The sequence below is a fragment of the Podarcis liolepis genome (genome assembly GCF_965112155.1).
Source record: "Podarcis liolepis genome assembly, chromosome: 6".
NCBI classification, from domain to species: Eukaryota; Metazoa; Chordata; class Lepidosauria; order Squamata; family Lacertidae; genus Podarcis; species Podarcis liolepis.
In genome coordinates this window covers 69,305,277-69,319,237 of record NC_139559.1, presented here as the reverse complement: position 1 = coordinate 69,319,237, position 13,961 = coordinate 69,305,277, and the positions used below count along the sequence as shown (strand labels likewise).

Sequence of the window (13,961 nt, the reverse complement as noted above, 5' to 3'; positions counted from 1 at the left end):
GGTCTATTTAAGAAGTGCTAATTTACCTTCCCCACCCTGCCAGCTTCCCTCCCCCTGCTTTTTTGGCTGAATGCCTTCCTAAATAAGTTCCTCTTGAAATCAGAATCTTTAGTTAAATTCATATGCAATTAGCCTTAGAGGCACAGAACGGTCCCTGCAATCATCTTATGCTTATGGTTTCACATTTTGATGTTGAGTGGAAGCTGTTGGTCCAGCGTTTAGCCTATGAACCTCTAACCCTCATTTACAGAAGATTGGAATTGATAAGTTAATTGTGCCAAGAACTGAGTCAGTGACTTGTAGTCAACACACTGAAATGAATTGAAATGAGGAAGCTAGTGTCCTAAGGCAAAGTGAGTTGATTTCATGTGAAGGGAGTTTCAATTTATCTTCCCAAGCTCTGCATGTATCCCCGGGGTAGATTCCTGTAGCAAAAGTTCACACGCTGTTTAAAGCCCCTTGCTATGCCACTCACAGAACAATCCCATAGATGTTTACTCAGAAGTAAGTCCCACTGAGTTCTTTAGTGCTTGTTCCCAAGTAAGCGGGTTTGGCATTGCAACCTTAGTCCAAGAAACCAGCCCTATGGCCCACAGTTACATTATTATCTGGGTTGTGAAAAAGAGGTAGAACTATGCTGAATGGCAGAAAAGATTGGATTGAGCTTGGTAACTGTGTGGTACATGTTGAAATACACACAAAAAATGGAAAAGCAAATTAGAGTTTATGCGAGAACCTAGCAGCTCTTTTCTCCCCGGCTTCTCTTATAAGCCAAACACAGTGGTAAGAAATTCCCAGTTCAGTTTGTTTGTTTTTTTAAAAATAGTGTACAGTGGTACCTCGGGTTACATACACTTCAGGTTACATATGCTTCAGGTCACAGACTCCGCTAACCCAGAAATAGTGCTTCAGGTTAAGAACTTTGTTTCAGGATGAGAACAGAAATCGTGCTCCGGCGGCACGGCGGCAGCAGGAGGCCCCATTAGCTAAAGTGGTGCCTCAGGTTAAGAACAGTTTCAGGTTAAGAACGGACATCCGGAAGAAATTAAGTACTTAACCCGAGGTACCACGGTATAGGGTTTGGCTACATTAGACCATTGTTTCCTTCTGTTAAACTGGATGTGGGCACTATTTTAGATGGAAAGACAGCACTGAAACTTCGAAAACAAGCACTGTAGTGCTAGTCTGTAAAATGCAATTAAGGGTAGGTGCAGAAGAGGAGTGGTTCTCCCAGAGGGGCGAGCCACAGCAATAGATTCCTGACAGCAGCATCGTCTGCCACCTACCAGGAGAAAATGGGGTTAGGTAGGGGCTGTGCGAATGCCTTGGCAGAGCCAATCTGGTCCTCGCAGTGGTGCATTCATTCAAGCAGCCCTGACGTCTCCTCTCCCTCTCGCCCCTCCCTCTCCCTCCTCTTACTACTAGTAAGCAGCAGTGCTGCTGTTGTTTGGGGGCTATTGCTGTCGTTCTGTCCCACCAGGAGACCTCCTCCCGGTACTCGAGTAACAGAAAACAGGAACCGGAAATATATATTTTCTCAACGGGGCGAGCCCTTTTTTTACCTGTGCTTAAAATGCCGGCAATATAATGATCAGCAAATGAAGTGCTAATTAATTGCTTGGTTATTTCGTTCCTTCCTCTGTGTGTCAAGCACAGGCTGTTTGCCTTTTTTAAAAAAAACAACAACAAAGTGCAGCACAAAATTAATTCAACTGAACGTTCATTCCTTGCTTTATTTAAAAACAAAGAACGCCTGCAAATGCAGCCAACAGAAGCATTTCAGGTTTTTGTAAAAGTTGAAAACTTGCTCTGGAGACGGAGGGGAATTGTCCTCTTGACATTGCAGGATTCTTAGTCCTGCTTTAGGCTGAAAAACAGGAAGAATGGGGTTGCTTTGAAGTCAATCCTTTAAGAAAAAACCCAAACACATCTCAGTAAAACATGGTAAATGGGCTCACCACTCAAATTATGTAAGTCTGGAAGCTCCCCTGTGGGAGTGATTAGTTGTGATTAGCAGAAAGTTTTGATACACAATTCAGAGAAATCAAAGTGTATGCAGAGTTTGTCGAAACCTGTTCATCCTCCTTATGAGTATCCCTTTCCTAGCCACAAAAAGTACTTTTGTTATTCTCTTCGCAAATGGGTGAGATAAAATGTTCTTCACACGCCTAATAAAATTTTGATCTGATCTCATTTGTTTTGATTGCAGGGACTTGCCATAACCATGTGTCAAATTTTAAAACCTAGCCTTTCATCGTCGTCGTTTTGGCTTTGGTATTTTAAGTATTTATTCCTAGAGGCTTGCTGGCACAACACTGGTCTTTGAGTTTTTGTTTTTTAAAGTAGTCCTTAATTTATTTATTCATCTGCTTACTATAATTCTTTTTCCAGGTTTTAGATATTGTGAAAGCGAGCACCCGCTCAGTTCTGCAGCGTGTCTGGGGAGTTTCAGATGTTGAATGTTTACATTTGTACCGACTCCTTAATCGTGTGTTTAATCGCCTGCTATGGAGCCATGGTCAAGGTCTGTGGAACTGTTTCTGCAATTCAGGGTAAGAAGCAATATATTACCTTGTAACTGTCATGGCTTTCCTTAACTTAAAAGCACCATTCTTTTTGTCTTGTCTCTGCTGCGGCTTTATTATTATTATTTTCTCATAGTGAGTTCCTTACTAAATCTTAACTGTTCTCAGAATTTTCTTCCGGTCCTAGAATGGTGATGGTTTAGAACTTTTGATAAGGATGGGTGAGACCTCCTTGGACTCCTCAGCATCTGTGTCCTGTTCGATGTAATGGTCTGAGCTGAGACCGCACAGATTAGGGTGTTTTACTGCTTGGCTGCCTTAACTTTTGCAACCAGAATCCCCGCTGCTCTGTCCCTATGGCAGGCAAAGTGGATGTTGGCTTGGGCAAGAGAGGCATGTGTATGTGTGGCTGGACGGGAAAGAAGTGTGGCAGCTCCAGGGCCTGGCATATTTATTTCCCCTCCCTTCTTAGGGATGTGTTGAGGGAATATGCAGGATCCAAATCTTCCTTCAATCCACTTTTGAGTTGCTTCTCCCCACCCCACCCCCGGCCATTAGAGCACCAGTGGCGAAGAAAAGGCAACTGTGGAGTACATTATCTTTTGGGAGAGACCGGCCGTGAAACCCTAAGCATGTTTGCACAAATACTCTCTCTGGTAAACATCAGTTCATGCACATATTTATTAAACAGCGCTTAAAAAATGGAGTCTCAGCTTCAGGATCTGTCCTTCCAGTGAGCACTCAGGGCTGATAACCTATCCATTCTGAAGGAAACCAGCCCTGAGTGCTCAGTGGAAGGACAGAGCGTGAAGCTGAGGCTCCAATACTTTGGCCACCTCATGAGAAGAGAAGACTCCCTGGAAAAGACCCTGATGTTGGGAAAGATTGAGGGCACAAGGAGAAGGGGACAACAGAGGACGAGATGGTTGGACAGTGTTCTCGAAGCTACCAGCATGAGTTTGACCAAGCTGCGGGAGGCAGTGAAAGACAGGAGTGCCTGGCGTGCTCTGGTCCATGGGGTCATGAAGAGTCGGACACAACTAAACGACTAAACAACAATGCCAAAATAGGCTTCCAAGCAGCCAGAGTTGGGATCTATTGGTCCACGTATCAGACCAATTTATTGGGAAATCTATTGGTAAGAATAGAAGGGCAAGCTTTGTGACTCCGCTGAGCAAAAACTGGGCCACCCGCTCTTATGTCTGGCATGTAACAACCAAAGCTTATCCAGTTGGATGCTTCTCCAGAGGATCCAACTCAGCAGCAAGGATCCTTTACAGACACATCACATTTAGGGTTGTTGTTTTTTTTATTCCAGTGAAACATTGCTTTTGTTGTTCCCTTTATAAGCTAATATAATGGCTGTCCAACATGAAGGTCTATATTCCAGTCATGCTTTTGTTTAGCAACTGTTATGATGCTCCATCGGAGACTTCAGGTGGTTGCACAAACCTTTGAGCTGCGCCCTCATTTTATGAAAGCGACGATGTGGTGTATCTTCTGCCGACACTAAAGGGTTCTGCCATTGAAGCTTCGAGACGCTCGCCAAACGACTGGCTTGTGGGCTTCTCCCCCCCCCCCGAAAGCCGAAGGTTAACTTACTCATTTGTGTTTTATATTTCCTACCGTCTGCTGGTGAAATAGGGTAGGCTCTTTACTGTAAACGGGCAAGGTCGTGCATTATTCCTCTTCCTTCTTCCATGGCTAAATCTCTCCTGTAGAGCAGGAAAGCTTTTAGATTGCCATTTGTGACAGAAAACATGAGGTCATGTCTGTTTCCATGCCAACAGGAGCTCCTGGGAGACGATATTCAGTAGAAGCACAGAAGCGGTGACTGACGATCAGATCCAGTGTTGCCAACGAATAGTAGATCTTTGTAAACAGTGCCTGCTAGTGGTTTACAAATACTCTGCCGATTCCAGAGGGTCCCTCACTGGAGTTTACCCAGACTGGGATGACACAAGGTATGCACACCTCCTTTATTTTGGCTTCGTATAATCTAACATTCATTGCAATGCAGGGTGGCAAGGATTTGATTAGGTTGCTTTATGTATTTTAATTTTTTTTTTTTCAATCTCAGGTTGGAAAGCACACAAATAACACATCAACAGATGTTTCAGCCTAACAGTTGTTTACAGGGCATACTTTTGGGGTTTCCCGAACTTGGGTCTCTGGCTGTTTTTTGGACTACAATTCCCATCATCCCTGACCACTGGCCCTGCTAGCTAGGGGTGATGGGAGTTGTAGTCCATAAACAGCTGGAGACCCAAGTTTGGGAAACCCTGGTTTAGCGTATGGCAATCCACTGCAAGGGAGCTTGCTCATTTCTTCCCTCACGAAAACAGACTGTGGAACAACAGGCCCATATAAATGGGGTGAGGGATATGCGGCCCTCCCTCAGATGTTGGATTCCCAACTTCCATCACACCCAGCCAGTGGTCAGGGAGGATGGGGCTTGAAGTCTATAGAGGGCCACAGGTTCCCCACCCCTGATTTTAAATGAATATGTTCTTCTGCGCACTCATCAAATCAGCCCTGAAGCACACATAGTGATGGCTTAGAAGCACTGTCTTGCCTGGTCGGAAAGGACCATGAGTCCCAGAGAGCCATTCTAGAACTGCCAGGAACAAGTGTGGGACTCTGCCAGTCTCCTGTCTAGACTTTCTCATAAGTCATGGAGTGCTTCCACCACATGAGGGAGCCTTTCGATGCAAAACCACTCCAGGCTATGTGAAGTGTGAGTTTGTTTTTCTTTAGCTGGTGCTTCATTTGTGTGTGAGATTGAGGGCCCTGCCAGACATCTTTAAAAAACACACAACACCCATTATTGTGCATTCAGCACAGTGGTACCTCAGGTTACATACGCTTCAGGTTACATACGATTCAGGTTACAGACACTGCTAACCCAGAAATAGTGCTTCAGGTTAAGAACTTTGCTTCAGGATAAGAACAGAAATCGTGCTCCGGCGGCACGGCAGCAGCAAGAGGCCCCATTAGCTAAAGTGGTGCTTCAGGATAAGAACAGTTTCAGGTTAAGAACGGACCTCCGAAACGAATTAAGTACTTAACCCGAGGTACCACTGTATTCATGAAGGTGTTGGGTTCGCACCTGGTGTCCTACTGCTTTGTTTCCACTTGGTGCCTGTCCCTTAGCTTCCTGACGAAACCCTGTAACTCGTGGTTCTTTTGGATGCGGCCTAAGTTTAAAACCGGCAGAATATGCAAAGCAGGGATAAAGTAGCAACATCATGCTTTTCGAAATGACCATGCCATATCACACATTGGCTTTAAAATAATAATAATTCCCCAAACAAACTGAGGAGGAGAGGAAGAGCAGCTCCACTAGTAATTCACAGAAAACCCTAGCTTAAAAAGAAACACTCTTATTTGCCTTGGGAAAGATGACAGGGATGAGCACTGGTCTCTTGGGATCAGAATTCCACCATCTTATAGCTGACCTACAAGAGCTGTATGCAACAGCCTTGTAGCTCCTCTTTCACAACGGACTACCATGAATGCAACACAGCTTCCTCTTCCGTCCTTTTCAGCTCCCCAAATGCCCTCAAAATAGGCTCCAGAGTGCTGAGGGACCCTCTGTTGCATGGTTGTTGTTTTTTGAGGGGGTACAGGAGGAGAGGAAATGGAATTCCTGTTTCTCTAAACCTGCTTATCTTGTGATAAGACCCAAAGCATTTTGAGACCTGCTCATTGGATTCCTCTCCTTAACTTCCTATCTGCAAAATGGCCCCCCACCCTTAAATACTCAGAAATTTTAGTGTTATATGTCCCATTTCCATTTCTTCCTGGCAGTTAACCAACCATGCATTTAGTCGCCAGCATTTCCATTGGAAATGAGTTTTAATCGTCGCTTGTCGATTCTCGGATCTCAAGACTGGATTCTAGCGTGGCTGCTTCTGCTCTTATTGAAGGGAAAACAGATAGTTTTCTAGGTGCATTCGCCAAACTGCTTTTCAAGTGGGCATAGGAAAGTATGTGTCTACTTTCTCTTCCCACCTCCTTTTTTCCATGCACAACAAAACTACACAAAAAGACAAATTTAGGTCTCACAGATCGTAAACTTGAAATGGCCAAAATCAGATTTGGGTGTGGAAGTGCTCATTCATGGACGAATGAGCATTTGGGAAATGGGCTGTCGTTTTTTGATGCTAGGCATTTTTTTGCATAATAAGGTCTTGACATCGTCAGTGAAAAGAGAGTGTTGGATTGCTGGTTGTTGAAAGAGACAGGATTAGGCTATATGGCTCGGTGGTTTGTCTCTAAATAAGGTACCTTCTTTTTGTTCATCTAAGGCAAGGCTGGTCAAACTTGGCCCTCCAGATGTTTTGGAACTACAACTCCCATCATCCCTAGCTAACAGGGATGGTCAGGGATTGTGGGAATTGTAGTCCCAAAACATTTGTCAGGGCCAAGTTTGGCCATACCTGATCTAAGGGTTTCGAAATGCAGGGTTCTCAACATGTAATTCAGGAAGGTTTTTTTGTTTTGTTTTTGCTGAACTTCGTACTGCTCTACCACTCTGCATAAGTTTGACTCCAGTTTAATTTCTATCCAGCTATCTGTGTAGGTGCAAATGACACATCTGTGTGCAGGCACAGGGTGAACGTTCTTCTATGTCCTCGAGTGGCCTCCCCTAAAACTGGTTTGAGGTTTTATTACAGTCTAAGCGGTATATAAATCTTGTGAAAAAAATTGCAGAGAAAACATTACTGCAGTGCCTGAATAGCTGGCTTTTAAAAATGGCACTGGCTCCCTCCTGCACCGAGTTACGCTTTGCACTGTCGTATTAATCCATTTCTGTTATTTCAGCTCATTTATTCTGCACGACATCTCCATCCTTGTCCTTATTTCTGCATCTTGATCCCTCTCTTCAAAGATGCTTCCTAACTTGGTGCTGTTTGTGGATTACATGAGCCACCCTTGGCCTACAAGGACTAATGAAGATCTTTAATGGAGCAGAGTTTAGGCTTGCTCCTGAGGAACTCCCCTTTGCCTTTCTTATGCCAAGTGTGGCGCCTTTTTTCATTTTTATTTTTAGAATCCCTTTTCTCCAACCCGTTCAGTTCAGCTGAGGGCCATGTTACAAGACACTGCACATAAAGTCAGGAGGCAGTTGCAACCACAGCTGCCTGTAGGGATGCCTATAATATAGTGTGCATTTGATGAGTGTACACTTTCAGGTGTAAATGCTTTAAATCTGTTCCAGGGTTTCCCCAACCCTCTGAAGCTGATGAGGGGAAGTGCATAGTGTGCGCGGGTGGGATGGGGGTGGGGATGAGACAAGGGAAGGGAAGTCTTGTTGCACAAGCATAAATCCTTGAGCTGACCGGACATGTTAGTTGGATACCACCCATTATCTGTGGTGGCTCTTAAGTCAGCTGTTTTTGAGCATGGGTGGAGTGAATCAACATGGAGCTATAAAAGTGCTTCTGCTTTGAAGGGAAGTTTAGCCTTTTGACATCTGGAACGCTGGTTAACCAGTGGTTGCGACCTAAAGGCATTGACATGGAGTGTTATGGCTTATGCTGCTTAATACCTTTGCCCAGGCTATTTGGGAGCATTCAGGGCAGCAATTTTAATTCCTGTAGGTAACCGATACCTGCAATTCCTACAGATTGCATCTATTTGCAGAGTTATAAATCCAAAAACCTTCTTAAGGCTGAGCTGGCTGCTTTAGCATTATTCGAGACAATAGGTGTCAGACCTGTTCCTCGGGTACCCGAAGTTTGCTTGCTGTTTTATCGTGTAATTCTTTCCACCAGCGTGGAAGTAAATTAATTCCAGCTGGAAAAAAGAGAGAGAAGTATTTGGTAGGGCAGAGAGAACTCTGCTGCGGCAAAACAAAACATGTGTGGTATTAATATGCTATCACAGTAGAGAAGTAATCTAATTTTGATCAGCTGTGACCAAAGATTGTTCTTGCTTTTCATCATTAATGTAAAAGGGAATTATTTTAATGGAAATTATGTGCTCGGATCAAACAGATCAGCCTTACGCACTGTAGCTAACCGTCATCTATTCACAAGAAGCATGAAGATACCTCTTGTATTGAACCCCGCCTGCTGAAATCCCACGGAGAGGGTTGTTTCATTTGTAAGGACAGTGTGATTTCTTAAAAACACCCTCCCTTTTATTTTTCAACTTTTTACAGAGCTCCCCCCACTCACACACACACTTTGGTGTAACTCAGAATTCCTCCCTAACCTAGTGACATTAGAAAGAATACGGTCTTTCCATTGGCTATTTAATGGTCTTTGAATGCACCCTGAGGCAGTAACGCTGCCATTTTACACACTTTGTTGGATTTGGTCTTGTAGGAAGGAAACCCTGAACATTCACAATGTCCCACTAGAACGGGGTCTTTGTTTGCATTAAATTCGCGAGAGGCCTTGGGAAGCAATGGCTTGACTTCATCATACAGTCTCATGGCGCTGCCCAGTAATTTTGTAGGATTAATCATCGCGACTGTTTCAGAGTGTGCTCAGTATTCATTCATCAATAGGGCTCCCATTCCATGATGTAACCCTTTTCTAACAGTGGGCTCTATTTATGTGCGGTCGTGGCAATCAATTCTAGCATAATGCATTGCTCGTCACGCAGCTTCCACTTAGTGTAGGTGTTATTTTTATGTACTTTTGGCGCATTTATCTAATAACTGCCCGTAATTATAGTACATCCGTAATGGGAAATAGATTAAAGGGTGATCATTAGACAATGCGTGATAAATTATTGTTTGTATGATTTTATTCCAGTTCCCCTTCTGCTTATTGCCTGCTTTTTAAGCAAATAAATCAGAGTAGTCATTGATGAATGGCAAATTAGCAATTTGCTAAAATCATGATAATGAGGTGGTGGTTATGTCACAACTTCATTAAATAACAGTCCGGTTTAGTCTAATGTACCTAAATGTGTTAATGGCGTTTCTGGCTTGTAGGGCTTTGCGCGGGCATTTGTTTATTTTCGTAACGGGAACTGCTTGATCCTTAGTTCTTTGCCCTTGCTCGACCTGATCCTGTTGCTGCTGCAGCAAGATAAAGGGAGACAGAAGCCCGGTTGCCCCTTTATATAAAAATAGAGAAGAGAGTTAAGCATTCCATTGTGTGACAAAACTGGAGGAATGGTTCTTGAATTGGAAGAGGGATGGATGGATGATCAATATAGATATGGCTGATGTGGCAGAGGGTGGCTGTTTTTTAAAGTTCAGAAAGCAGTACAAAAATTGTGCAGGCATTTGGTACAGATGGAAGTCTTGTGTCTCTTGTCCTAAGAGATGCTGGACACTACACAAGGACAGCCACACTGAGTGCAGTAGCTGGGGTTAAAGATGGTCTTTTCGCAGAAACCACAATTTGTGGTTTGAGTGCAGGGGTGGAAAGGTGAATTCCATGTGAGGCATATGTGACCTGGAGGGGAGTATATTTTCAGCATTCCCTGTTAAAAAAAGGGGGGGGGGAGGTTGTAAGTGCCGGGTGGATTCCAAGAAGCTGCTCGTGTCTTCGAGGTGTTGAAACTGACCAGTGTGATTAGCATTTCCCAAGTGCAGAAGGGTCCAGAGGAGGCCTTTTCAAGTGGGCAGCGCTTATGGCACGGGCACCAACATTCTTACACTGCTAGGAATGCATCTTTGAAATACTTGGTGAGACTGGCTCTTGCTGTGGAGTACAGGCATCACCCCACTTCCGGGCCCCCACGTGCCTAAGTGAAATCGCGAAAGGTGGGGAGCACCCTCTAAACATCCTCTCCGTCGCTCTCTCTTCAATCTATACCCAAAAGACTGTATCCAAAAATATCCACAACTAGATAGCCTCTGGTCTCTTTGGGGCTTCCTCCCCCTTCACTGACATCCTCTTCAGGCTCTGGGGAGGGTCTCCTTATGAGGCACAAAGACTCTCCAGGTCTCTTTCCCCATTTCCAGGTTTGGATTGAATTATTTAATCATTTCCTGGTTCCGTGCATATACGAGGTTGCATGCGAGTCTATCACACTTAAGTGTGGAGGATGCCCCTAGATGACAGGTGTGGAATGACTTGGCTCTGCAGGCAACAAATACATTGCACTATGATGTTGTTGTTTTAAAAAATCTCCCCTTCAATCTCAGCTCAACAATGTCCCATCTCCCACCTTCCCTTCTCCAGAGTGATTAACACTTTGAAGCCTTCACCCGTCTCCCAAATTTCTTGACTTATCTCCACTCGGATTTTCTTCTCCATCCTCCTCGACTGATAAAAGACCTACCTGTTGGGCATGTGGTGGTACATCCCTTTTGGGATTGTACAACTTCAAAGCAGGTGGGAGGAATGCCCACTTGAATGCTCAGCCATATTTGAAATCCCTTATACTTAGGAAATTAGCATAGCAGGGAGAGATTTAACAGCTGAATTCTATATATTTCTTTCCAGAAGTTAGCCTCATTGACTTATTCCCCAATAAGCGGGTATAGGATTGCAGCAGAAGTAAACATCCTTCTAGTCCTCTGTGTTGAGGGAGGTTTGTGAAACGTAAAAAAACCCTCCCCTCTTTCCCCAGATTGGTATAATAGTTTTTAGGTATAATAGTTATTTATAATAGTTACATACCCATTGCCCTGTGTTGCTATGTCGGCATGGAGACAAAATTTAATTGAATGCAAGTTAGATCAACAATGTTCATAACCTTGCAATTGCAAATCATAAAAAATTGGCCAGGACTTCTTTGAGTTTCAAATGCCCAGTTTTTCAAATGTAAAGCAAACTTTACATTAAAATGAATGCAAAATAATAATAATAAAAAAAAAATCCAGCAGCCCAGACATTTCACGCCAGTCCCTTTATCCCCCATTGACTAACTGGCCTGCTTCACTCCCCCAAGACCAAAGAAATAGAGCTGTTAAATGTAAGTGTATAGTTATATCAGCCTTCCCCAGCCTCCAAATTTTATTAGACTCCAGTTCCCATCATCTTTCATCGTTGGATGGGGCTGATGGGAATTGTAGTCCAAAGGTTTTGGAGGGCCACCACATTATATGAACATATGTGCTACTCTGGCATGCAAACGCCTCTTGGAGGAGTGTTTTGCACGAGGCAAAACTTGTTTCAGTTTCTTATGTTTGGGGATATTTTGGTCCATTGTTTCAAATGCAGCCAGTGGGGCAGAGCAGAGAGTAGTGGCAAGAGTAACCTGTGACACCCCCCCCCCCAGTTGCTGTTGGACTCCAACTGCTTTAAGCCCCAGCCACAACAGGCAATGATTAGGGAGTTGTACTCCTGCAACATCTGGAAGCTGAGAGGTTCCCCACCCTAGAGTTGAACATTACTGACCAACATACGCATATCCTGCAAGAAAACCCTCCCCAAAGAGATGAATCTCCTAAATGGGCAGGCATACCTCTCACAGATAGGGATTTATTACTGATCAGCTCCTCAATAAGGCATGTCTGTTTGGGGCAGAAGAAGCATCCTGATCCTGCATGTGATGTCCTGGCGATATCTACAAGACCGTAGATCAGCTTTTCTCAACCTGTGGGTCCCCAGATGTTGTTGAACTACAACTCCCATCACCCCAAGCTAGCAAGGCCAGAGCTCAGGGATGATGGGAGTTATAGTCCAACATCATCTGGGGACCCACAGGTTGAGAACCGCTGCTGTAGATGGAGTACCACTTCACAGTTGAAGACAAGGTGCTCATGTTGCAGAGGCTTCCAAATCAGGGTCACACTAGGGTGGGAAACAAGAAATCAACTTCTGTGTTTTGTTTTGGTTTTTTTAAAAAAATAGATGGTTGTATTCTACCTAGCATGTGCCCACCACACCTCTTCATCTCCACGTGCTTGGATGTGGTAGCGTTCTGCCCTTAGATGTGCCTAAAAATCACAGTACCAGTAACTTAACACCTTTATTTTAGCCAGCCAATAAATGAAGGTATTATTTTACTGATGCTGCAGGGGTTCTTATAAGGAACCAGTACACATCCCTCTACTAGGTTGTGCCCTTGTTCAGCGATTTCATGTTACTGAAATGAATATATTTGTTGAATTCTCATGCTTTCCTTCCTTTCTTTCAGGTACTCACTGCCAGGGCCTTTGCAGTTCATCATGAAACCCTCCACCGGTTTTGGATGTAGCTCATCTGGAATGACTCGCTCCGTTTTGTTTACACCTAGATACGACCACTCATGAAGCGAAAGGGAATGTTGTTATATATAATGGGCAATTTATTTTATTTTTTTCTTCTCAATTTCAAATGTGCGATGGAACTGAACCCAGGCACTGTTATATATTTATTACAGTATATAAAAATGTAGCGCAAAAACCTGCTGTAAACACCTAACCTTTCTGGAAATGTAATAAACCTTCTCAAAATGTTTACAGAGAGATACGGATGCCCAGATCTTGGTAGGTTTCTTAGCAATTCCTTCCCTACTGTGGAGTCACTATAAGGACGCAATCCTATACGAAAGATCCACCGGCTTAAGGAGCTTTAGGATCTGGAAGACGTCCCCAAATGCTGGTGGAATGCCAAATACACCCTTGGCCAGGCGGATACACCAGCTGAACTCCCCTCATATGTTGACAGAACTGATGGAGTAATTTCACTGGTGAAGAAGATGTGGTCAGGGCATGGGCAGCTCAGGGGGGTGAGCACACTTAGCATTATATCATATACTCCTTTAATCCACTGCCACACTCCTTTCGACAGTGCAACACACGTCAGCCACAGACTCGGCAGAGGGAGTTTTTCTCTCATTGGCTTTAATGGAAGGCGGACAATGGAAAACTATCTCCTCCCATATCGAGAACCATGGCAAAGTATAGCAAGGGGAGCCAATGCGTTACCCTCCAGATTGATGTTGGACTCCCATTTCCTAGAAGTCCCAGCCAGTACAGCCCAAAATGGTCAAAGGATGCTGAGAGTTGTTGACGACAACACCTGTATTACTTTGGAGTGGAATGCTCAGCAGATGTTGAGCTGAATTCGGAATCCCTGTGAGAGGAGCACATTCTACCCTGCATACAGTCACAGAGAGACTCTGGGTCTAGGAGCATAGGAAAGCTAATGTTTATTTTAGGGGATTCATGTTGGTAGGAAAGCTCTAACTAAGGTGGAGATGCACTGAGCCAGCAGGAAAGCGAGAGAGAGAGCTCCAAGTACACCTGCTCTAAGAGGCATGTAGACAAAGGAGGAAGGTAGGATGTGACATCAGCAAACCTAAGATTATCTGCCGAACACTGAAGGAAGATTAACCCGTCAGCACAAGGTGGACAGTCTAGTAAGCTTTCCTCTCTACCCTTTCTCATGTAGGTACATCAGCCTACAGTGGAAGCTGAGCTGCACCCTGACACTTCCCAAAGTCCAGAGAGTGGCATGTTGACAAACTCTGGAGTCCTAGATTGGGTGTAACTTGGCGTCCATTTCACAGCACAGCACCGCCAGCCTATCAACC

The 13,961-nt window shown here is 44.2% G+C and overlaps 1 protein-coding gene and 1 long non-coding RNA gene across 6 annotated transcripts in view; one reads left to right on the top strand and one right to left on the bottom strand.

Moving 5' to 3' along the window:
* Nucleotides 1-12,891, top strand: part of TTLL7 (tubulin tyrosine ligase like 7) — a 71,730-nt gene extending 58,839 nt beyond the window's left edge. For all 5 annotated transcript variants that reach the window (XM_083510638.1, XM_083510639.1, XM_083510637.1 and 2 more), the window contains 3 exons: nucleotides 2,392-2,552; nucleotides 4,316-4,489; nucleotides 12,582-12,891. In XM_083510638.1, coding sequence (XP_083366764.1) covers nucleotides 2,392-2,552; nucleotides 4,316-4,489; nucleotides 12,582-12,696 — 450 coding nt within the window. In that variant the 3' untranslated portion in view covers nucleotides 12,697-12,891. The remainder of the gene's footprint in view (nucleotides 1-2,391; nucleotides 2,553-4,315; nucleotides 4,490-12,581) is intronic.
* LOC310710149 lies at nucleotides 1,704-4,308 on the bottom strand. Its single transcript, XR_014527866.1, has 2 exons — nucleotides 4,128-4,308; nucleotides 1,704-1,906 (listed from the first exon to the last, which is right to left on the bottom strand). It is a non-coding gene; the product is annotated as an uncharacterized lncRNA (long non-coding RNA).
* Nucleotides 12,892-13,961: the final 1,070 nt, after the last annotated feature.